General features: G+C 35.9%; 1 protein-coding gene across 1 annotated transcript in view; it reads right to left on the bottom strand.

Annotated features, from left to right (window-relative positions):
• The window catches only part of LOC142337789 (uncharacterized), an 80253-nt gene that overhangs the window by 10479 nt on the left and 43069 nt on the right, over positions 1–26705 (bottom strand). The window contains exons 6-9 of the mRNA XM_075387307.1: positions 10886–11287; positions 7560–8339; positions 4970–5211; positions 4053–4229 (exon numbers count right to left, since the gene is read on the bottom strand). Of these exons, the coding sequence (XP_075243422.1) occupies positions 4053–4229; positions 4970–5211; positions 7560–8339; positions 10886–11287 (1601 nt within the window). The remainder of the gene's footprint in view (positions 1–4052; positions 4230–4969; positions 5212–7559; positions 8340–10885; positions 11288–26705) is intronic.

The raw sequence follows: 26705 nt of genomic DNA, 5'->3' as shown, positions 1-26705 counted from the left end.
CGCGTTACCAGTTTTAATTGCAAGCAAATGTATTGTTTAAATTATTCAACTTTTTTTATACAGATTTTTTTATACCTGTGAGTCGCTAGTTCAGGTAATGATTCGAATTATCTCAGTTGTTCATTTAAATTAATGAACCCAAAAAGGCGGAAAAGAAAATCGTATAGAATTCAGCAATGCATTGAAAAGGTATAACTGAGCACTATTGCTTCATTAGTTCACTTCTCAATTGACTTTCTAAGAGTTTTGAAAAATTTTGAAAAAGTTAAAACAATCAGTTGTGAAAAGTATTATTTAATTGATTTTGCTATTCCAAAACATTTGAAAACAAAATTACAATTTGTATATGATCGACTGATCTATACTGTTATATCTAGCATACAATACCGATTGTGACAATGAAACAAAAATTGTTTTTGTAGTTCAATGCTATATTTTCAAATTTATTTCAAGCATGCAGTCTATGAAATTTCCCGAGCAAATCACAAAAAAAACACTTCGATAGAAACCTACCTGCGGTTTTGATTTGGTTTCTCTTTGACCGAAGCATACACAGCAAAGCAATTTCATTACACGTACGAAAGACGCGAGGCATTAGAACTTGTATAAACAAAGAAGTGAAAGCTAAGATGCCATCGCGTTTTGTTTATATATACGGCATTCCTTAAATTGAATGCACACGGAAAATGATTAAGGAATATTATTAGATAAAGGGGTGCCAAAACTTACTGGATATGAAGAAAAAGTGAAAAAAGCTACCATGATACGATAAGCGGATTATTTTCGTCAACAGATTTGTTTTCAACGCTTCTTGACAAGAATAACAAGGTGCCACAACAAATTCCAAACGGCTGAGCCAAAGCTAACCAAATTTGCGATATCTGTCTATAATGTGTCTACCGAATTATTAAAACATGAAAAACATTATTAAGACGAAAAACATGAAAGACCGCTTACTAATATGAATTTAATATCAATCAGAAATGGCTCAAATTCTCGACAAAAATATGATAATTCAAAAAAGTTTATCTGACAAAAAAATTGGATTATCCTCAAAATCTTTGTCGAGCCCTAAACAGTCGAACCGATACAAAGATAATCTCCCCTCAATTGCTCAGGTGGTATATGTCTACCAAAAATAAAGCTAAACGAAAGGTGTTAATACTAAATCGGAACGTTGCGAATAAAAGAACAATATGTGGCGGAATCTTCCTTAAAAAAACTGACGATCAAATAAGAGTTTGTCTCAACGATAAGCGATTTCAGAAATTATTTCCGCTAAATTATAATAAGCGGAGTCCTAATTCGACCCTTATCTCTGCAATTAATTTACAAAAATCTTAAATGGATACATAAGTTAATCAGTCGCAAGCAACGAATGATGAAAAACGTAGATGACGTGCGTCAAATTCAACTTTTTTTACTGAAACGGAAATAAATGACCAAACGACAATCTTGGGTTCACAGTTGAGGAGTGGAAAATGGTCATAACAGAAGATGGCAACAAAAAACAACCGGAAAAAGTAAGTAAACGACTGGTGTGAAATCTATTTTAGGCCTCAGCAATCCATTCTTGTATTTAAAATCAACTACCTAATTGGCCAATTGAAACAAACCAAAAATCACTGGAGTTAATATTTTCATTCAAAATTGAGCGGCGGAAAACCAAAAAAAGAATCTGATAATAAGCATTCATAAAGAACACTCAAGTTCCAATTTTAAGGCTCACTTTGATTACCTTTAACATGCTCCAGGCAATCATAGTCTCCTCACAGATAATTTAAAATTGAATAAAAACAAAAAAACCGGAAAACTTAGCTGATTTCAAAGAAAATTGAGTGCCAACAAAGAGTTGATAGTCATTTCATAGCAAGAAGAAGGCTATAAGCTCGTTAACTTTAACATAATACCTCTTCAGATTTAATCTAAAAAAAGTACGCAAAAAGTAGAGCAAACGAGTCAGAAATTTTCTCAAGAGTGACGATTATAAATAAAGACAGCTTGAACAAACGCGATTGACCCATTTGGGCTCCAACATTTTTTTAAAAAGTCAGAAAACCGCACATGAAGCATATAGAAGGGTAAAAATGGCTCATAATCGGAATTAAAATTTTAAGAAAAATGTTAAAAGGCCCTTAAAAAGGTTCCAAAAGCCAATACAGTCAATAACACCCACCAGACGACAAAAATTAAGGGAAAACGTTAAAATAATTCTTCGAGCAGCATAAAAACTCCTGCACAATAGTAACTTGACAATTTTTGAATACTTAACTTAAACACTCTTTGGAAAACCAGTATGAATATTAATCGTCCTCTATTTTTTTCCCTACTTCAAAATTTTTCAAGTCAAAATTTTCCTCAAAATGTCAATGTGCGCTCCGTATACAAAATAAAAACAGCTGAGATAGCAAAATGCAAATGTTAAGAGAGCCTTAAAAGAACTTAAGCTCTGCAAAATGTAAAGAGCTTAAAGAAAACTGAAACAATAACCAACCACTCAGCACCCCAGCAATTAAAAAGGTATTAAATATTGGAAAAATAGTCACCGCTTATCTGGAGCAAAATGACATAACCAGAAAAATGCCGATGTAGCTGCAATTCAAACCTGCTTCCCGCTGAAAAAAGATGGCAAAAACAAAATGCAGATTCATAAAATATTATTCTTTTACCGTGAAGACTTACCTCAAATGACCTTAATATTGCTAGAAGTCATTTATAGAGTAAGACTTTTATGGTCAAAATAACTAATCAACGCCCAAGACGCTTCTAAAGCTGATACCAAACGACGTCCGCACATACGAAGACAACAGTGCCAAAAAATAACAAAAATTCCCTTTTCTTTTCCACTCCTCGTTCGGATGTCTTCAATTGACGTAGATTTTTGCACTCTAAAGCTGCGCCCAAATTCAAATGTTCCAATTACAGTAAACACAAATCTCTTTGAGAGACAGGAAAATTTGTTTGAGAGATAGAGGAAAAGTCATTTTGAGAGCGTATCACGTTTGCCTATAAAACTTCACGGAGAAAATCTGGCTCCAAAACTGCTTAAAATGACGTTACGGACACAATTTGGTCAAAAACATTGCAGACATAACGAACTAACGTCGGGCGACTTTTGTTCTCTAACGAGGCAAGAGCGGTTGGTTTCGATAGTACCCAGCTGTGGTTTAGAGATGCTAGGATTGGGGGGGGGGGGTGAGTCAAGCGATGGGGGGGGGGGGGTTGGGAGGGCTGGACGACGAAATGGTGATCCAAACCTACAGGTGGAGGAGAGCGGACTGGGGTGTGTGTTAGGCAGGTGTGAGTAGGCAGGGGTAAAGGGCAGGGGGTTAAAAGTGTGCGTATGTGTGGGGGCCACACTTTTAAGATTAAGAGCCGTGAAATTTTCTCGAAACAGTTTGTTGAATCGCATCGCATTCTTGAAGCGTGGTCAAGCGTGAGGCGCTAATAGAACTTAATGCCTCGGGCAGGACAAAGGCTCAAGACGAAAAATCAGTCAAGCAAAAAATCGCATAAAAGTGACCACAAGATTAAAATAACAGAACTACAAATTTAGTTTAAGAGCAATTAAAAACGAAAAGCTGAATTGAAGTAAACGTGACGTCATATGCCGATACAAAATCTTGACAAACAAAAAAACAAGAGAAGGCCAATAATAGCTCCGCTGAGCTATCGCTACCGTAGCTATTAATAGCCAACTTTAGCACAACAAAGTGGTCCCGAACGAACAAGGAAGTGCTGATTTTGATTATGATACCTTGAGCTAAAAAAACTATGCTCAAAAGTGGCGGAAAAGTGGGGCGGAGCAAAGTGGGGCGGAGCAAACACTAGTGGAGGAGAAAAATAAAAGGCATGGGAACTTAGTTTTTCTGTGTAAAACAAAACATTTACTTTTTTTCTCGAGCATGAAGACGCTTTGTCTCCTCGAAAAGTGAAATTTGATTAGTTGAACTGACCTTGTTCTCTAGTTATAAAGGATATAACATTTAAACAGATCAAAAACTTGAACAGGAAAATTTGCAATAAAATGAAGTAAACTTCTGCTAAATAACCTGCCGATCTTGTTCAATGGCTTTGAGCTCCTTCTGTAGCTTTTCTTCCTTTTCTTGCCTCTCTTTCTTCAGTGCCTCTTCCTTTTGTTTCAGCTGCTTCTCATGTTCATCTGATGAATCTCGACTGAGGTCAGTGGCAGCTCGCAACAATCGCGCAGTCTCGTCTTTGCTCAACACCTGATAATAATACAAAATTTACCTAGTACTCTCGTAGTAACTGAAGCTAAGTTTCGTGATAAAAATTTATGTGACTGCACACAACCATATTTTCTCGCACTAATTTTACCCACCATAGGTACCACAAAACACAATAATGCAAAAATCTTTTCGAAACAATGCCAGCGAATTTGAAGTCCGCGTAGCCCGCTGTTATCATCTTTCCCGCTATTGCACTACAGCTGGGCGAGTATAGCGTACATCAATTTTTGCTGTTCATATTTCTGAGGAAATTGTTAGAACAAGTGCGATCATATGGGTCATGACAACTCCCAAAAAATTTTTGCTTTTCAAATTTGAAGCTACTAGAGACGTACGTTGAAAAAAGTCAGATAACCTGACCAGGCATAGTTTTGGATGTATTTTTTGCTATTGGACAAATTTTCCATTGATAAAGGTTTCGGGGAGTCAGACTTGCTAAGTTGAAATTTTCGCCCAACAAGATGTTGAAGTCCACTTATTCAAGAGTCTTATGCTTAACTAACGTAACCAAATTTTGATGTTAAAACTTTCTATCCTTTTCTACTTTTGTTAGAGAAGTCCTCTGAGAGAACGGCAATGTCATTTGTGTACCATTAGAATTATGTAATGTTTTGTTAGACAACTGAAAAACCTTGTACAGACGTGGTCTCAAAATAATTATAGTTTGACTCATTAGTATCAGTTACAATTGATACTCAAGTTGTGGTATAATCACCAACCTCGAACTTGAGCAGGCCCTGTGGATTATCGGCATCGTCGTACATAACAGCGAGTTGAAGGTCACCAGTGTTGATTCCAGTCTTGATACTGCCTTCCCATGTGTCTGCATCCTCGGCTGACTTCACAAGGGGACACACTTTCTCGTATTCCTCATTCGCCTCTCCCGGTCTCACCACGAACACTGAGGTGGCCTTGGGTATCGTGACTGAGAAGTTGATTTCCTCGTCAAATGGAAGCAGTCCTAGATTGGCACAGGATAAACTCAGTATAGAAGTTACAAACGCATATTTTGTTGACAATTACAAGCATCCACTGGTACCAATATATACCTCTTTTGAACCAATGTAGTTCCGACTTAAATTCCACTTAAAAGGATTAAGTACAAGTAAGTATCGCCCACTGTTACGATGTATTAAGATGGAAAAGTTACAGCCATCTATAAAAGATACCGGCAGACACTTCTGATGAACATAAGTAACCTTCCTAAAATTTTACTATCAGCATCCTTCTTCTCAATATTGGGCATCTCGAAATATCAAAGGCTTCAAGCCTTCCGAGCCCACAAATGTATAATTGTTATGACCCTACATTGGAAAAATTGACAAATTAAGGGAAGGTAGTCATTTTGTTGAGGATGACAGAAAGATTGCCAATATTCTTAATAACTGTTTTGCGAGGCTCGGATTATACGAAGGCAAAGACGTTTCTCCAAATCATTCTTCCCTAACATTTGAGGGACCGGAATTTAGCTTCCGACCAGTCACCAGAAAAGAATTGTATAATGTTATTGATAATCTACCTAAGCATAAATCGCCCGGACCGGGCTATATACCAGCATGGGCGCTAAAAGACAGTAAACTGTCTATTGGAACTCATTTACAATTTGTCGTCAATGAATGTATAAACAAAAACACGTTTCCTGATATTTTGAAAACAGCCCATGTTCCACCTGTTTATAAGAAAAGAGACCGACTAGAACCAGAAAACTATCGACCCATATCAGTCACACCAACTCTAGCAAAATTTTTGAGCGATTACTACTTGAACAAATAACTCAACACCTAACTCTTAATGGTCTGATTAACAAGAATCAATTCGGATTTCAAAAGCAGAAGTCCTGTCTCGATACTATCATTTCATTAACTGAAAAATAAACCAATGCGTTGACGAAAACGAAATAGTTGTCACACTTTTTTGGACTTAGCAAAGGCTTTCAACTCAATATCTATAGATGTTTTTATGAACAAAATAAAAAGGTATGGAATTGGAGAGAATGCAAGAATGTTATTAAACTCCTTCCTTTGTGATAGAAAAGAGTGTGTAAAAAATGGGATAGCAAAATCAGATTGGGTTGTCATAAATCACGGTGTTCCTCAGGGAACTGTCTTAGGGCCTTTAATTTTTATACTTTGTCAACAACTTCAGTGAAACTGTATCAACGAATTGTGATGTCATGCAAAGAATGAAGCAAATTTGCAGCTAATAGCTGAAGATACATTAAACAGGACAGATCAATATATGAAACAAAGCAGGTTAACCTTGAATGAGGAAAAAACGGAGTTAATGGTGTTCAGGAATGAAAAATTGCCAATCATTGAAACTGTCGCTTTCAAAGGACACAGATTGGTAGCATCTGAAAAACTTAGATATTTAGGTGTAATAATTGACAGGGAACTGACATACCAAAATCAACTAAATAAGGTTATCAGTAAAATGGCTTCAGCAATCAGCTCATTATATTTGGTTCGTTATCAGGTACCGTTAAAAACAAGAATCTTTTTGAATATCTAGTTTTATCTCATTAAGATTTTAATGCGATTTTTTTTTCAAAATTTACCATCTTACTCTATTGACAGAATTAATAAACAGATAAACTGGGGCATAAAAGTTTGTTTTATGAAAACCAAATACGATACTGCCAGAGATCTACTTCTGGAGACTAAAATTCTTCCAGCAGAGCTCCAAATAATACGGGTGTCATTAAACAAGTTTTTCAATATTCTCCAACAAACAAGAAATCTCTCTATTAAACATTTCAGATTTTTGGAAAACGTGCCAATTATTGCAAACAAACGAACCCATAACCTTTTCTTAGAACAAAAATGTAAGTCAAAATGGAGTAATGGTTCAATTGTTTGTAACTTTATTTGAAAATAGAACACACTTCCAATTACAATTAGAAAAGAAACGTCGCAGACCAAATTTAAACAAAAAGTTACAGCGGAAATGCTTAAATGACACGAAGGGGTGCAGGATTCAAACATATTTTTTATTAAACTATTTTAAGAAAACGGAACCTTACTTTGTTATGAATTAGAAAATAATAATGTTTGATTAATAAATTTATAACATGTAACATTAACCAAGTGGTTATTTTAATTTACATGTTTCAGATTTTAAAAAATCTACAAACTGAATTTTATAGCATCTAATCAAGAAAGTGAACTTGTTCGCCTATCCTCCTGTTAGTCTGCATTTTGCTATGTAAAGGGCCAGGCTCAAAATCCTCTCCATGTATTGAAATTTTCATGACCAGAGCTTTTTCAAGGTTAAACATTTTAATGCTTTTGATTTTATTAGACAAGTTACCTTGTTTTGGTTCATACAAAACGCATTCTTCAGTCCAGTTTGCAAATGGAACAGGATACTGAATCAAATCTTCATGCGCTGAAGTACAGTTGATCATGTAGTTGAAAATCTCAACCGGATCGGCGTCCTGGTTCTCCTTTTCCCTTGAAAAGACTCCAAGTCGGTAAAAACCCGCTTTTGGTAACGACAGCATTAACTTGCCTACGTTGTTCGCGCGTTCGAAAAACACGTAATCGTTCATTGCCATTGTCTCGTTATCAGGGGTTCGATACTCGAGCGCTCCCTGAAATGTAATACTAGGATCCGACTCGATCTCAATCGTGACCTCACCCGTATCTGTGATGATAAACGGATCTTGCGGGTTGACCTTTAGTTTCTTCTTGTCCATATACTTTTTGTCCGTTCTTAAACCAAACATGCTATCCAGGGTACTGGCAAATGGTGGATTTATAATCCCAGGTTTTGTACATTTTATAAGGTAACTGCAAATATGTGGCAAGGATTTTGTATCTTCGGCAGATTCAAGTTCACCAAAAATGTCCAAAGTATAATCACCACTCGTCGGTAAATTAACTGAAAAGATGACTTCGTCATTGACAATTCTGTGAACGCAATAGTTTTCTAACTTATCATCACTGTATTGGTTGCTGTGTAGGAAATGAGCGAAGTCGACCATTCCGTTTTCCATTCTGAATCGGACTTCAACTTGTCCTGTTGTTGTTATAATAACACCGCTTTGATGGCTTAGAGGGACAAGGCTTTTGCGAATGGCGTCAATACCTAGGCAAACATTTATAAGGAAGAACGTTTAAAAAGAACAATTTAATCCCAAAGCTGCGGCGTATATCAGAAATCTTTCATCAGAATTAAAATCAGAAACGTGCCGCATAATGCGATAGAAACAGAGTGTAGAAAATGTTCAACGCAGCTCACAATACATTCCGCGATAAATTAAAAAATTTGTTAAAAATCATTCCGCTGAAGTCTTTTTATAAGGCACCTTTATTACACAAATGAGTTCCTATGACCTTAAGCTTATTCAAATTAAACTTAAATTTTAAGCGCAAAAATCATTTTATTGAGTGATGGAAATCACGTATGATCAAAATCTAATCCCACGAATGACCTAAAAACTTTTGCAAGAGAGAGTGAGAAACAACACGTGCGCAAATGCCGTTTGTGAGAGGAAGAAGTCACTCAGTTAATTGGACTTTTTCAGCTTTGTTGACTATATGTAGAACCAAAGAAGAACGTCAGACGACGAAATAAAAAGCCGTAGCTAGACAAATCCTGAATAGCAATCCAACGCATTGAGTTAACTGATGACTGACAATTTATATATTTGCAGCAACATCAAACTAAGATTGTCAACAAATCCCATGCTGATTTCAAAGAGAGAACTTCTTTTTCCAATATTTAGTATTTCAAGAATCCCCATAAACAGCAAAAATTTTGAATATATTACTCTATACGTACTTAGAATGAACACACAAAACAACAACCTTACAATCTTGTTACAATCTTAAAACCGATTGCTACGAACTCAAGCCATTAATTAGAACTATCTAATACCCATTAGTTGCCTACCAAGTGGCCATTAATGAGATTAAGAGATGGAACAGCGTAACAGAAAATTACAAACAAATTTAAGAAATCCAGTCAGACTTAAAAAACGGACAGCGTATAAGTAAAAAAAAATACAACTAAAAACAAACGCTTAATTTGATTTATTTAGGCATCTTTAGCAACCGATGAGACTCATCATAAAGGAGAAAAAGATATGAGACAACAAATTGAGCATTAGAAACTCGTAACACTATAAAAAATTTGATTTTTCTTGAAAACGATGGAAGTCAAAGTCATAGAAAGAGTTAATTTTGAACTGAAACAAATAAAACTGTATAAATCGTATTAGCAAAATAAGAGAGCTGCACAACACACATTCACAAAAGTCACAAATCATTTTAAAAATTGAGATCAAATAGTGTCTATTCATGAAAACCACTAGCCCTAAACTCAAACACAAACAAACCGATTAACGTTGATAAATTGTTTTCGAATGACAGGCGGTGCAAAAAATTTTTTTCAAGGAAGCAAAACCTCAGACAAAGTTAGGGTCTGAACCCCGGCCTCCTGATTCCGGTTCCTTCACCTCGACGGAGGCATTAACCACTCAGCTATCACAGCGTTGTCATCGTATCTCTAACAATCGGTTTTGATTGAAAAAGTGAGTGAAAAAACACGATTATTCTAGAAAAGCGCAAAAAAGGTAAGCAAAAAATTTGCATAAACATAGCTGGAAGAGTGCCAGAAAATAACCGCAATAGCTCCGCAGATCTGCAGTCTCGAAAAGGGAAAAAATAGACAAAGACCAAAAATAATTTCTTTTTTCAATGCTGAGACGTTATATTTTGATTAAGAATCTGTTCAAGGTATTGCTGCTTCTATCGGCTGCCCTTAAATACCCTTTAGTTAGAGTGACACGCACACATTTCACCCTAACTCGTTGAATTAAAGTAGAGAAAATTCAATTTCAGAATAAGGAAGTCATTTTTGAGTGAGGTATGTCACGTGTGACCAAAAAATCACTTGAATAAACAAAAACACTCCAAGAATGAAAAATGACCTCAAGCACGCAATTCCTTTCAAATTGCAAAAACAAATGAACAAAAACAAGGAGATGTGAAGTGATGATTGTGACGTCATAAGGTCGTAACAAAAATCCTGCTGACGAAATAAAACAAGAGGCCAATAATAGCCCCAGCTATCGCCTTGCGGCAATTAAAAAAAGACACATGTATACAATAAATGCCTACCATTCAATGGTAATTAATTACGTTAATTTACGCCTGATTAAGAACCGATGATACGGTCATAAAGGATAATAGGTTCTAGCACAACAGATATATCAGTAAAAAGGGGGCAAACATCAAATTTTCAATATTTTAATACAACAAATACTGTCAAACTTAAAAAAAGTATTATTAGCCCGCCGATGAGTTCAATCACTTGTAAATAGGCACCATTAAAACACATATGTATCATATTAATAGCACTAAAGAGAAAAATACTAAAACAGCAGTCAAATTGGCGCACGTGAAATGAAAAATTTGCTTTCTAAAACCTAAAATATGTTCAAAAACTTCTCACTCCACTTTAAAGGTACGTGGAAAAAACATACTCTTCATAACTACACGACTTTTCGCTCCTTTTGATACTCCAACGTAGATAAAATCACCAATCGACTTTGGATTGCAAAGAAACCAAGAACACCGCAATATAGCTACGCTCAGCTTAAAGCTGCGCAGCTATAAAAACATTCTAACCTGGTCCAAATCCCTTCAATGATGCTGTTTTCGGCAACGCCTGGCAATTCGGTTTTGCCTTTGTGCAATTGACGATGTACGAACACACATGGTTCATGAAACTGGCTTTTTTGTTTGCATCTTTTTCGAGCGATTCTGCTGTGGCATACAACTCGATCAAGAAGTTACCCGTTGAAGGAAATGACAAATTGAACGAGATAATTTTATTTTTTGTTTGTTGAATTACGAATTGGCTTAGTTTACTTGCGTTTGAAACTATCGATTTTTCAACGTCAGAGCTCTTAACCGCAAACAATTTGTAAGCAAAGGTGACCCAGGTGTGCATGGGAAGTGCAAACTGGATGTCTGACTCCCCTTCTGGACATTCAATCACTGCATCTGGATGTGACTTGATACTTAACCCTACAAAACACGCAATGGATTAATTTTAATCCGAAAAAAAACATACTTTTTAAAATTTTAATATAAGGATCCTTTCCGTTTGTACCACCCCAGCCTAGTGGGTGCATATTATTTGTTTTCCGTTATACGTTTTCTTGCTCGCGAGACGACTAAACTTTCGAGGTCCAGATTACGAGTATTTACACTCTGTCTCAATTGTGAAATAATTAAAATTTAGACAATTTTGTTCGTTCATTATAGCAGAGAAGAAACGTAAATCACACTAGAATCAAATATGCACGTAAATAAGTTCAAAACAACATTGCAATCGCAGTCAAGTTTAAATAATATCGAAATTATGTAAATTACTCTCCATAGGTAAAATTATACATTATCAAATACTTGCATGAGGCACTTTATATCTTTGACCATGTTGACATCACTCAAGTTCAAAGAACTATTAGCTGAGTGATACAAAACAAGGTCTAAGAAAAACAGAGCCCCTAAAATCTAACAATAAAGCAAAACGAGTTAAAGGCAGCGCATAACCAGGCAGCGATAACACTACCGCATGCGTGATACAGTGAGGAGTCATCTGCAAACAAACATGTCCGGACTACCTTCGGATAAACGTTTTAGGTCTAACGATGGCTTTATCTTTGGAAAAAATATGATAGGTGGTGCTGCTGACGTCTCTTAGGATTGTCATCAGCAGTGGTGCGTGCGTAAGAGAGAAGCCCCCCCCCCGTTAAAAACGGCTGCAGATGAGGTACACTTAATGGTAGCACTTAATATCCAACTCATTGGATCTGTTTGTATCTTCTCGAAAACGGAAGGCACCGTAAATGGAAGTTTTTTGGTCGCCGTAAACAGTAGTAAGAACAAATCATGCCTTCTAGGCACTTTAATTTTCAACCTAATTGGTGTGATAAACTAGTTAAATAGTTTCAGGATTGTAAATGATCATATTGACCTTTCTCCTTTTACACTTGAGCCTTTTTGTTGTCCCGATCAATATCGTCGGAATCCTCTGTGGCTGTTTTGTCTCGACAGTTGGACTAAATCTTTCTCCATCGACTGGAAACTGGAGAGACCGTTCCTTTTTATAATGTATTGTTTTTAAGCCTTGTTTTTTACTGTTACAGTCGGTTTAGTGATAAAGATTTTTACAGTTGCATTTTTGTTAGGGCCTTTTGCCTCGGGTATGCTTCTTTTTTCCCCGTTTTTACTCCTTTACTTATAAGCGATGCCAAAGAGAGACAGCGTTTTGTGCAAGGCCGAAAACTGCTCTATTCCATCTGGAATTCTAATATTGATTAAATGCAATTTTTGCAAAACTTGCTACCATGGTGTTTGCGTAAAATCAAATTTCTGTGAAAGTGAGAAACTGGAAATTTACAAGTGTGTAAAATGTTCCAACGTTCGGTTAATAGATCCTGCGTGTTCTAATAAGCTCACCCTTGAGAGTGCGGAGAAAGCCTCAAAAGCTGGGTTGTTGAAAAGAGTTCCTAAATATTCACGTACTCCTGTGGCTAACAGCTTAACTGAAAAATTGATGATACAATCAGAATGTGTCGTAGTTGCTTAATTTTTTTGTGTCAACCGAAAAGATCGGTTAAAAAATAACAGTATCAGTTCTGTAATCAACCAAAAGTACGATGCAATAATCTGACCTTGCCGACTGCTGATACAAAGGACGCACGGTAAAAAACGTCTCGAACTTTGAAAAGCGTACTAAATTTATTTCAGCTGAATTAGATGAAGACAATGTAAAAGCGGGAATAAGATTGGCTAGCGCTGATGATTTTTTTGCACCTTGTTACACTGACAACTATGAGAAATTGCTTGCTCAACTTCCGAAGCGAACTTCTGTCAATATTCCTTTCCTTGAAAATATAGACAGTATTATAGCCAGCGAGTACGACGTTTCCAAATGTATAGCATCTTTTCCTTATGGGTCTGGGGCTGGCGCCGATGGCTGGGCTCCTCGAGTTTTGAAAGATCTTTTGTGTAAGTCTAATGTAAGCGCTGGGCTCGAATTTTTGAAAAGTCTAACGAAACTGGTGAATATAAGTTCAAATAACAAAATCCCAGAAAACGTTAGACTTTTTTTCTTTTGAGCTGAATTAATCGCGTTAGTTAAAAGGATGATGGTCTGCGGCCCATTGCGATAGGCAACATGTTGAGGAGAGCCGTTGCAATGTTCACTGGAGCGAAAGTCTCAGATGAACGAAAGGAATAATTTGGAAAAACCAATTTTGGATGTGGCACTCGCAAGGTAGACGAGATCGCTGCCCATCACTTCCGAAACATTCTTGAAGAGCCGCCTCCTAAAACTTATGTTTTGCAAATTTGGATTTTTAAAATGCATATAGTTCCCTGAACCACAAGAATATGTTAAAACATGCGCATGCTAAAAGACCCAGTGGGTATCGTTTTGCTTTTTCAGCCTACAGCAAGCCTAGTTTCTTAATTTACGTCGATACAATCTCCTCATCTGAAAAGAAGACGCAACCGGGGGATCACGAAGTCCCTCCCTTTTTGCAGAGTTAATGCAAGTAATTGTGAATGTTGTTAAGCCGAAAATTAATAATTGGTACTTAGACGATGGAAATTTTGCCGACGATTACAAAATTGTGTTGAAAGATCATAAGCGGCTTTTAAGCTCTGAACAAGATCGTGATTAAAGTCTAAGATTTGCAAAACGTAAGCTCTGTTTATTGAAAGATCCAACTTTCACGCACCATAATCCAATTTTGCTACAATTTTAAAAAATGTGTGCGGGAATAAAAGTGACTTCTAAAGACCAGTTTGCGTTCCCCGATTGGAGATGCAGTTAAGCGCAACCTTTTTGTCTACTAAATTGAAAAAATTGATAAAAGATCAAACTCTGTTTAGCATCTAGACGCACACTATGGTTTCTATTGACTGCAAAACTCTTTTAGCATGCATAAATTGATGTGTTTTTTGAGAACAAATACCTGTTTGGCTGAAACAGACCTACTGAAACAGTATAGTTACCTTTGGAAAAAAACTATAAGGAAAGTAACAAATGTGTGTTTCTCTAATACTCTTTTCACTAAGTCAGTTCTTCCGTCCTCGCAGAGTGATTTAGGTGTTTCTTCTGCGCAACTACTCGCTCTTCCCGTTTTTTTAGTTTCAGAAGTAGGTGCCCTTGAATCACTGGAACAGGACTTCGGAGAACAGTTCGAAGACAAAAACTTCAATTCCCGTCTGGAAGAGTGGTCTGCAGTAACGGGAACCCTTGAAACACCTGTTACTGCGAATGAACCCTTGGAACACATGAGTGAAACGGTTAAATGCCTATCAACATAAATATCCGTCATGATGGCTTAATGTAATACCTTGCCAAAACTTTAATCTTAAGTTGTCAAATCAATATTTGAGAATTTCTGTACGGCTTTGCTTGGGTGCAAAATTTGCTAGACTCACTGTGTTGGTGGTAAAAAAGTGAAAAGTAACTCGGGTCTGCATGGGCTTTCTTGTGTAAGGAGTTCAATTAAATTCTCATGACACGCTAATTTGAACCACCTGTTTAAACGAATTTCAGCCTCTATTTTTAATTCTTCTGTGTTAGAAGCAGCTCATCTCTACAGAACCGACATCAAAAGACCTGATGGTATATCTCTTGTACACTGGGAACAAGGCAACCTTTTTTGTGGGATGTAACCGTTGTGGATTCCTGGGCTCCCAGGCATTTGTCTGCTGGCTCGGTTGGTATCCCCGGAACTGCTGCAGTGAAAGCCGGGGAAAACAGAATGCCAAGTATAAAGGACTTCTTGAAGAAGGTTATTTGTTTCAACCTTTAGCGTTTGAAGTTCAAGGGTCTGCGGGACCATCCACGGAGGAGTTTTGGCAAAACTTTTGACCATCCTTCTGTATTATGAGTAATGAGTCTGGTGCTGGCAGTTTTTTTTAAAAAAAAAAGAGTAAGAAATTGTGTTTTCAGCTGATGTTCGTAAAGCAGCTGTTTTGTTGGCTTTTCTGCTGTCACACAATCTGTCAATTTATCGTTGAATTCTTTCTTTGTTGTTGAATTCCTTCTTCTGAACCGCTGACCGAGCTCGGGTTTTTACTATGAGAGATCCTTTTGAATGACTGGAGTCCCTGGCACACTTTATAATAATTTGTAGACTGTCTGATTTTAAAAATACTTGTTAATCTTCAAAGGAGAAAACTTTGCAGCTATTGTCACGAGAGTGTAATGTTGATGCAAACTTTTTAAATTACCGCAATTTTTATAATTCGACTTGTTTTCGACTCAGAGCAATGTATAATTTCTAAGTGATGCATTTTCAATGGAAAATTTGCCCGCACCTTACAATTTGGCCGACCTAATTGTTGTGATAAACTTATGAAATAGAGAGTTCATTTTCTTTTTAATAAGTAGCATTTCAGTTAACTGTGCTCGAATTGGATAAGAGCGGGATAACCCTTGAATTCTACTCGATTTACAGTTGAGTGATAACGAGATTCAATACACCTGAAGCAGCTTAAACAAAATCCAAATAGTTTTCTCTGCTCTCAAGTTACTGATTACAGTGGTAATCAGCTGAGTTATAGGCCTGACTTTAATAGGTAATGATATCTAATCTGGTTGGGAGCCGTGATGCCTCCAAAGCTAACTCAGTTGACAATTTTAGCAAGATCGAATGCACAAAGCCCCATTAATCTCCTACGATTGACGAATTTATCAAAAGTGATGACATTGTATCTTCAGTTCGTAAACTGAAGAAAAATTATTTTATGTGTATTTTACGGGAATGCGATAGTTAGCTTAGGCTAGGGAAAGACATTTTTGATCTTTTTTCTACCACTGTCGATGAGATCCGCGACAGTGTTAAAACTGTTTACCAAGTCAAACGTGATTGGCCAGTTTTGTGAAGACAACTTTATCGTAGAATGTGTTTGACATTATTGCGAAAAGGACTGTTCTGTTTTACAAAAATCCTGAAAATACTCCTGAAAAGTACGTTCAACAACTCCTAAAAACTTTAGCTTTTCAACAAAATGTCAGCTCTTGTGAATTTGTCTGCTATTGAAAAGTGCACTAAGTTTGTGAATTTATGCATTATTAATCATGTTGATGTTGCCTTTTTGACCAAAGGATTGCACGACGGTTCTCTAGATGACAGCTTTTTGTCCCTATGCAACTGTTTTAATGTTTCCTCTCAAATGGACAGGTCTAGCTTCATCGGTGTTGGTTTTACTATTCTTATTTCAATTAATTTACGATTGGACATCTATATAATGTCATTGCCTTCTAGATGTAATTTTTCTTTGGCTGTAGATTTAGTTATGTCCCATGGATATATTTATCAATTCGTTTTCTTTTGTCTTCCATCTATTGGCAGTGTTCTGAATGACAGTGTAAATGAATCAATTGCGTTCCTCACTGATAAAAATGCAGGTCTTACCTGCAGCTCAGACTATGAGCTATTTAGCTACGTACTAGGTGATTTAATTATGCTTGGTTAGGATTAAGAGACAGTGACTTGTACGAATTGCCGTTAGTCTGAGTTTGTTGAAATATGCGCCAATAATTTGATGCCGCTAGTTTTATCCGCCTAGCATGATAAGGGCAATATATTGGAAAATAATTTATCAAGCGCCTTTGGCTATCAGACACACATTGTATCTGTTCTGAGAAATTGCTCGATTAGTGACAATCAGTGTCTTCTTGCACGTCTACGTGATTTTGAGACCATTTACATTTTTCGTTAGAATACATTTTTGTAATGACTTTAAAAGCTTACCGGCTTTTGTATCGAAACGAACCGGTGTTTCAATAACCCTACACCAAAAAATCTTGAGAAGTTGGAGGCCACAAGAGTCTAACTGCAACAGTCTTTTGAACTTGAAATAGTCTGTTTTTATCAATCGATCGAATACAGGTGATTTGCGAAATTGTCTTTCACTTCTGAACAGCCTATATCCCCACTGCTATGCTTCTCATTTCTGTTTGTTATTTGTCAAAATCTCAACTACCAAAAACTTTCAATACTTTTTCTCATTTATGTTCAATTAGAATCATCTCAATATGAAGCTTGTCTTTTATTTTCTACCTGACGTGTTTTATTAATTGAAGATTTCCAATTCTATTACTTCAAGTATTACTTCAAGGAAATTACGAGGCCTCATATCTAGTACAAAACAGCTAGGTATAAGACATACAACGGTTTACTTGGACAACTGCTCATTAACTGTCCTGCTCTTTTCGGGTCCCTGTTCTTTATCGGTTTTAATACAATTTTAGTTACGCCTTAATTTCTTTTTCAATGGAAAATTGATATTGTTCATCTTTTTCATGACAGGGACAAGAAAAATTGCATTGAGAATCATCATCCGGTTAATTTGATATCGAATATATCCCCTATTTTTGATAAGCTAGTATTTGAAATTTTTCATCAAAATTTGAGATATTTTCCTAATCCCAAACAGTTTGATTTCCAATCCAGAAAAATCCCATTAACCCAACTGCTAGATTATTTAGAGACTATTTGCAAATGTTTAAGAGTACTCTTGTCTTGATATCGTCTATCTGGGTTACCAGAAAGTGTTTGATAAAGTTCTTCATACTATTCTCATGCACAAACTGGGAATGTTTCGTTCTCATGACTCAATTTTGTCCCTATTTTTGTTTACCTTATTGATCTTTGTCAAAGAGTGATTATATTTGGTGTTCCTTCAAAATCCTTACTAAATCGCAGTGGAGTTTCTCAGGGTTCTCTTCTCAGTGTGCTCTTAATCTTGATTTTCACAAACGATTTAGATAGTATTTTTAAGACTGTATTCCTTATCGTTTTGCGGATGATCTGAGAATTTTTTAATTGAATTCCTGAATTTGTGTAGTGGTCTAACTGCAGCAGTGGAATTTTGGGAAAGACATGATATTTAATAGTAGAGTCTTATGTTTATATATTCTGTGAAGACTATTTTCTTTCTGTGTGGTAAAACCATTGAAACTCTGAACTCATATAAGGCGTTTGGTATAATAAATTACAAGAATTTCAAATGGAATTGACATGCTTATGCCAAGCCTGTGTCTTCTAGACAAGCCTTTTATCGACTTAAAGTGTCTGTTCTGTTCAATGCTGACAGCACAGCAACATCAAGTATAGTTTTTGTCGCTGTTGTGTTTAATCGATCTTGTTTTGTGGAAGTCACGCTGATAATTCCTTGATGATAAAGCTCGACAGATTTCAAGCATGGTGCTTTACATGGAAATTTGGCAACAGATTTTCATATGTCGAGTTACTCCGTGTTAATAAATTTTATCCCTACGTTTTCAGCTGCAATTACTGGACCTCACAATTTTTATCCAACTTCTCAAAAGAAAGTATGATGCTCATGTTGGGAATTTTTTTTAAAAAAAACTCAAAATTGATAATATTCGTTCTTTCTCATGCAAGTTGTTTCATTTTAAACATCTCACTAAAACTAATAATAATGCATATTTTGAGCATGTCCTTATTCCAACTAATTTCCTACAGCGACACGGAATCATAGACTTTTTAAAATCTCCGTCAATTTCAGTCATTCGTTGGTGTCTTATCTGTAAGCTTGAATCACTTTCTCCTGATAGTAACTCTTCGTTATATAAATGTTGTCAATGTTATACCTGTAAAACTTTTAGAATGTGTTTTAATAACCATTTCTGTACGAAGATAAAAATTTGAGCTTTTTAATAAATTTATAGTTGATGGCTCTTTTTGAGAAATAAGTCTTTGTCTCTCTCTCTCTCTCTCTCTCTCTCTCTCTCTCTCTCTCTACAATTCAGCTTTTCGGTTTCTTGAAAGTTTAGGTTTCCTCCACATTCAACCCGTTGTCTGCAAAATTACATTTCGCACTTAACAATATTGCTTCCAATTCCAATTTTGCTAGTTTGCTAACTTCCACGAACGTCAATACATGTAGAACTACCTACAACTATTTTATTGTCGTTTACCTCCCTGTTAATTTTTCTTGCTCCGTTGCCACTTATGAAGCACTTCAAAAGTCATTCCTTTTCTTGCAATGCTGCACTGATCAATTACTTTTCATGAGAAGGTTTTCAAAGATCTGCAGAGATCACTTACAAGCTGTCCGACAATTGAATCCAACTTTTGATGTTCGTTTTTTTAAGTACTGAAATGTCTGCAGGTCTGCTTGATATACGTACGTGCACATTCACTGCAGATAATTTTGATGAATCGCTCTGGATTTTAAAAGCAGATCAAAGAAAATTGGTGTGCAAGCAAGTAAGATTTCAGTTTTCTAGTTCCCAAAAAAATCAAAACAAGACAAACTTTTTGTATTTTAGTCGCCTTTTATTATTTTTGCTTGTAAATACTTTTTCTGCAGGTTCTGCAGAAAAGGCAATTACTTTGCCATAACTTTGTTCGCCTCTTATGCTTTTTCTGTGAGGGGTTCAATTAACAACTCCCTGTTTCATGTGAACCGAGAGCAGTTCTTAGAGTTCTGAAAAGTTTGCTTTTCTAACCGTAAATCATGCAGTGTTACTCTCGATTTTTGTCGAAGCGTGGACCTCCATCTGAAAGACTCGAAGAACTAACCTCCTGCAAGATTGTCGCCGGAAGATTTATGCGAGTTTTTTTTCGTTATCTTCTAACCAAAGAACGCGGATGAAAGCAACAAAACAATCAGCTTTGCGAATCCCAAACCGGCAAAAAAACAAATTTCACTTTACAAAAATGTTGGCTTTGATATTATGGAAAAAAAGCGCTTACAGACCCAGCAACTATGTAAGATCAACCTCTAAAAACACCAAATTTATGTGAGCGGGACGCTCAGAAACACAATTTTATGACAGAGCTACATTAATTTCAAGCAAAGATTTAAAAACAATTACCCTCAAAATTGCAAAATTAGATACGATGAAAGATGAATTTGACGCAAAATTATGCTGGCTCTACGCATTGAATTGACAATACTTTTTAAGTTGACTCAAGCAAAGCTCTGGTATAAATTAAACGCCAAGTTTTAAAATTTTGGGGTTTTTACGTTGAATCATTGGCTAGGATAGAAAAGAAATAAAAAAGAATATTAACCATTTGCACCTTTTTCGATTTAAAGTATGGTTGTTCCGAGTAAAACCGACCAAAAAATCAGACTTTTGGAAGAAGGCAGAAATAAAAAAAACAGATGAGATGAAAGAATGCAAAACCAGAAAACAATGAAACTTGGCGATTTATGTTTGAAAAAGATCAGACAAGGTAGGCAACGTTTCTCCTCTATAGCAGCAAATGATTAGAGCAAAGATTAAGTTATGTCCATTTCCTGTAATAAGCAAGTAAATTTGAAAAGCGTGAGGAAAATATTGCTGCTAAGATTCCATTTTTGGGCGTAGGTTTTTTTAAGGGTCACCATTGTAATAAATGGGGAATACTAACTTATTATTCAAATGCGCGTATACCATTTAAAATAATTGGTTTAATTTTCCACTGTATTTGGAACGAATCAGAATATTATTGGAAAAAAATATTTTCAACAAACTTTATGAAGCTAAAACCTGGTTTCATAAAAATCATGACTCTCATGTGTCTGAATCTAATTTGAACTATTATATGTTTCTTACATGATTAAAATCAATACAATGACTTCTAAGTACTATTGTATTCCATAAAACTTTCACACGCCGCATAATAACCAATTTTCTATTCACCTGCACCATTTATCAGTTAAGATGCTTTCTTTGAGTTTGAATCAGATTCTTAAACTTTTTGTAAAGAATACGTAACAGATTGTGCAAGATTCGAACTTTTTATAGAAATTTTGTAGGATTAGAAATTTTAAGCTGTGGAAAACTTCGCCGTTAAAAACTGCAAATTTTGCAAACAAATACAGCAAAAAAAATGCGGTAATCTTAACCCGTAGATTGACGTGTAATGGACGGTGTTTAGGTGTAAATTTGCGCTCCTTGGGTTTTAAATTGTTTTCTCAACACATTCTCAGGCGGACATTTTACGTTTTTCCAGGCAAATATCACCAAAAATTTTGATCCCTGATCTTTTTGTTCTGATTGAAAGACATTATTTAAAAAGGTACAATAGCTAAATGGTCCTCAATACAGTAAGAACTATGAAAATTTCTCCTAGAATTTACCCAGTCCTGATTTTTGAAGGCCCAAAACACTGCACAATAAAAAAACTTCATCCTACAAATCTCAGTGTTTTGTTTGTCGGGGGCACAAAGCACTGCAAAACCAGAAAATTCATCATAATCGCAAATTAGCCAAATTTTTTTAGAATATCTATGGAAGTCGCCAAAAACTCAGAATACCGTAGAATATCCACCGAAAACCGAGATCGGCCCAAAATTTGTCCTAATCAACCAGTACCTTGTCCATACAACCAGTCCACGTCGCCCAATGGTCAAACAAGCTAAATCACCTAAACTAATCAAAAATAATCAAAGCTATCAAAAACAATGAAGACAAAAATAAGAATGCAAAGGAAAGAAACAAATACAAAAAAAATGATTTAAGGTCCATAACGGTTCTGCAATTATGTCAACAGAAATTAACAATCGCTCAATAACCAACCAATTTTTTGGAATCTAAACACCTGCTTGAAATTGAGAGTGCTGTTGCAAGTGGTGCAGAACCATGATCTTTTCTTAACCCAACACAATATAGGTAAACAATTCGATAAGGCAATTTTTTTACATCATGTGAGCATTGCTTGCTTGTGTGTCTCGTTTAGGTTGTGGCAGTAGCGCTTTTGTTAAATTAGTTGTGTGACGTCATTGCTGTTGTCTTTGCTATTTTTTGCGGTATTTTTTAATTGATTGCTCTTCTTAACTGCTAAAAACATTAGTATTAATTTTTGTACTCCAATGGTATAGCTCAAACCATTTATTTTTTGTGCGTTTTGGTGTTCAACTATTGGTTGAAACAGACCACTTCATTGGAACAGAATAAGAGACTACCAGTGGTTGTTTCACACAATCAACACACATCCAGACATGAGAAAATTCAGAATGTTTCTTCGATTTAGTTTTCTTTCCGAGGTGACACAGTCTGGAAACACTTTGATTGACAAATTTGCTCCATTGAATGCTTTCTATTTGTCAGTTGAATACAGAATTTGGGATTAGAACATCAAGGTCAGCGGTGGCTGATAACGCAGAAAAACTTTTTTTTGTTTATTTCGAATTCCAAACAGAACAATGAGCAAGGCTATAGGCTAGTCGCTTGAGGCTGATTTGAAATCCTCTCAAAATGTTTTATGAACCTGTTCGATCTGACTGTTTGATTGAGGATGAAAAGCGGTTGTTTTTAGGCGACAAAAATTAAGAGTTTTGCTAAGCATTCAGAAAGTTCACCTTCGAATTTAGAACCTTTGTCTTTGGTTATGTATAAAGGCACGCAATAAAAAAAAACTGAATTCAGAAGATCTTTGTTTATAAAGCTAGCCGTTGTTGACAACACAGGTTTTTTCAACCTTCTCGGTCATTTTGTTGTTAAGCAATACTGCATACCCATGATGAGAGTCTGGACCTGCTGAAAGTTAACCCGAAATGTCGATTTGTATAGGACTGAACCTGGCAGCATCGTCATTAAACTGTCTTGTCTAACATTTTGTGTGTCAAAAAACCTTGTTTTTTGGCATTCAAGAACTTCGTTGCACCACAATTTTATAGTTTGACCAGCTTTAGGCCATGTAAAATTTATTTTTGTCATCCCTTTTGAAATTTTTAAATCACTGTGACATGAATTATAGAACTGGCTTGTAACAGTTGAGCGAGAACTTAAAGGTAAAGTAGGTTGCCAAAGAAGAGATTTATCACATAGTAATTTTTTGGGCCAATTTTAACCTCTTGTACTCCGTTTAGTTGTTCATCAATCATTTAAGCTCACAAATCTTCTGTTTGTCACTGCTTTAGTCTTGTCAAATTAATGACGTTGGTATAGACGCCACATTTAATTTGAGATTATTCTTTAGTATCAACAGTTAGACGAGATGAACAGTTGGCAACAATATTCCCCAACCCAGACGAACGAGGAATTTCATCTACATACTCTGTTATACAACTGCCTGAACTGTGCTTATTGGATGCACTGATTTGATAAAAAGTGCGCACTTTCAGTTTGTGATCCGTAAAAAACAGTTTTTCTGCTCCTTATGGCACAACAAAATTTAACAGTTGCAGCAAAAATTGGCAGCAGTTCTTTGTCGAAAGTGCTAAAATTGCATTCTGCTTGAGTTAAACGTCTGGAGAAAAATGCTAGCGGTCGACATTTGCCCAAACTAGATACGCCATGTAGAAAGGCGACAAAAAATGTTTTCGAAGACTCAGTTGTTAATGACAAAACGATATCTGGTGGTATATAGTGCTGAAGAACTGATTTGCGCAATATTTTTCTAAATTTGCTAAAGTATTCCAACTCCTGGGGAAGCTAGCCAGTAGTAACTGGACTCCATGGTATTCAAAACCAAAACAGACTTGTTTGCATTCTTTATCTGCATTCGATGACTTGAACCAAGAAGTTGTAGTAAAAATCAAAACATCCCCATTATCCTTCGGAGCTCTGTGTAGTTTTCTTGGTTCTTCTGAACCATTCAGGTTTTCAATCTTTGATGCAATTGAGGGAATTCCGTCAGGCAAAACTAGATATCATGAGAAATCAGCACTTTCTCCATGTCGTTTGCCATTAATTAGGTTTACACGCAAATCATATGCTTTTAATATTGTTAACTGTGGATCAAGTGTGTCAGGACGTATCTCAACGTCGGAGGATGCTACCAATACGTTATCTTTTTACACAATCAATTCTGATGCATTTTGAACAACTTCGAGATTGATCAGTTGGAATGATTAATCTGCATTTTTCGGACCCTATGCTAACCGGTTGCATGTCTAGTTCGACGAAAATTCTTAGGCCGTCAAATTCAACCATTAGGAGTTGACTCACCACAGGGTAATCGATTGCCAGTTTTTTTTTGGAATCTGATGAAAAAATTAGAAAAAAGGACTAATGGATGGTCGTACTACACCAGATTTTTGCATATCATCGGAAGCATTTTGGCAGTTTTTATCTTTCCGGAGTCCACTGATTTGGTTTACAGAAAACTTGTTTCCCAGATATTTCATTTTTGTGTTATCCTTTGCGTTCTTCTTCCACTTCAAAATTAACGTCCCCAAACACATCAGAAAATTTTTTTTATGATAACTCTCAGTCTACTACTTTTAACTGAAGAAAAGACACTGTTAACAACTTTGATGGATAAGTGGCTGTTGTCAACTAGTGCTAAACATTGTCTCGTAGAGAGACCTGTTAAGTGGTCATTTAAGGTGAGATTACTACAATTAAATGTAATCATCCTTCACTCAGCTAGTTTAAGCCCAGAATATAACAATTGACAGCTGCTATAACGCATTTGAGAGGAAAAGTTCATCGCAAAGAAATTATGGAAATTGATATTGAGGTTCAATCAAAAATTTCCATTTCATCTCCATTGACTGTTTTAAGTTTTGTTATAGCCGGGGTAACGAAGTTTGCATTAACAGAAATTTCTTAATTATTGATGCCCTCGAACTTGTATCAGCAATGAAATTGATTTGGTTGTCTCTTAATTTGAGAGATATACGAGTGCAGAGATCACTACCCAGTGGTTATCACACATAAACTACGGTTTACTAGTTTGACGGATTTGCTGGACCATTTGAACAAGACGTTGGCTCGATATTTCGAGATTTTATCCTGACCACTGAGACCAAACTCTATATGTTTTTAATTTTTTTGCAAACAAAAGATCTTACTGACAAATTTTTGGTTCCTGGCCTGATGTGAATGGTATAAGAGTTCCTGATTGATGCGTTAGACTTTTGAGTGGTTAACAGATAGATTGTTTTTTGTTGAATTCTGATTACAAGGGTCTTTTTGGCAACTGGTGTGTTGAGACTAAAAATATTTTTGCAGTAAGTTGTGGCAACAACAGCATTTGGGTAGCTGTAAATTGTATCAACTAATCTGATAATTTTTTCATAATAAAGCTCTTTTGTGCTGAGATTGCCGTCTTTTCAGAAGTTGGCATTGCCTGCATTAACCTTTGCGTTATGATATCTTCATCTAACATCATGTTGCACTCGACAAAATTTTATTGAGTTCTCATCAAACTCAATGAATTTCTCTGACAGTTCAAAAAAAATCAGTCTCTGGGCTTCTTCAATCATTTTTTGTTTAGAGTTCTGAAAATCGCCATGAATGTGATTTTTAATGTCACGATAATTATCTATTTCCATTGGAAGATTCATTGCAACGTCCTTAGGAACTGCTGCAGTTTGGCAATGATTTTTTGTCTTATTATTTGTTATTCTGGTATCGATAAATAGAAACTAAGTTTGACAGAACCATGCTTCGGTATGTGAGATGCAGAAAGAGGAATTTTTACAAAAATTTTTCCAATTTAGCCACTTGAAGCTAATTCTTATTGAACTAGCAATATATTTGGATGTATTGCTCCAGCTAGTGTTTGAGATCATGATGAAAACTGTCCCCGATACAAGAACCTACCGAGCCTGCTGCTTCACTTGAACCTTGTATTTTACTTGAGGCCGACTTTACAATACCTGTTATTATGGGACCCCAACTTGTACCTAACAAGCCCTGACCAATACCTGCCAAAAAATAATCAGTTTCTAGCAAAACCGATCCCGAACCTAAGGTGCAAAAACACCGCAAATCTGAACCTGCCGGGCTAATTCTCGATCCATACATCAAAGTAAAACCCGTAAGGGGAAAAAAGGGCCACGGTAAGGAACAACTTTAGGAAGTCGAGCGGTGAAATTCAAAACTTCTTTTGTAATAAGACGATCAGTTTTGATTAGCAAGAGGAGAAAGTAGTTATATAGCTTCCGAATTAGACATATGGGAACAATTAACGGTCGTCCTTGTAAAAGTTTGGGAATCCTATTTTATTAATAGCCCATCTCTTTTTATACGCTCGGCTCTTTTAACCAAAAATTTCATTTTTTACCCTGCTTGATGCATATCAAGAAATCAACAGTACAAAAACACTCAACAAATCAGATGAAGATAAAACTTGCTTACATACAAGTCATGACTTTCACGTTTCCGAATTGATATTAAACACTTTTACTCTTTTTATACTTAGTACAATGACCTCTAAATACTTCTGTATTCTAGAAAATTAACACTTCCTGCTTTTTACCCACTTCAAACTCCACTCTGCCATCTACCATTTACGATATTTTCTATGAGTTTGAATCAGATTCAATAAATTTTTCAAAAATATACGCAAAAAACTATAAAAAAAGTTATGTTCATATTTTTGTGATGAATTTTCATAAGAGTAGCATTTTGAAGATGTGGAAATAAATATTTCTCAATTAGAAACAGCAATTATTACAACAATTCACCGCAGAAAATACAGTGGTTTTATCCGTGGATTTA

This window comes from Convolutriloba macropyga, chromosome 4, assembly GCF_964194025.1.
Source record: "Convolutriloba macropyga chromosome 4, txConMacr16.3, whole genome shotgun sequence".
NCBI lineage: Eukaryota > Metazoa > Xenacoelomorpha > Acoela > Convolutidae > Convolutriloba > Convolutriloba macropyga.
Note: the sequence above shows the minus strand (reverse complement) of the source record. Positions and strands in the feature narration are given on the sequence as shown.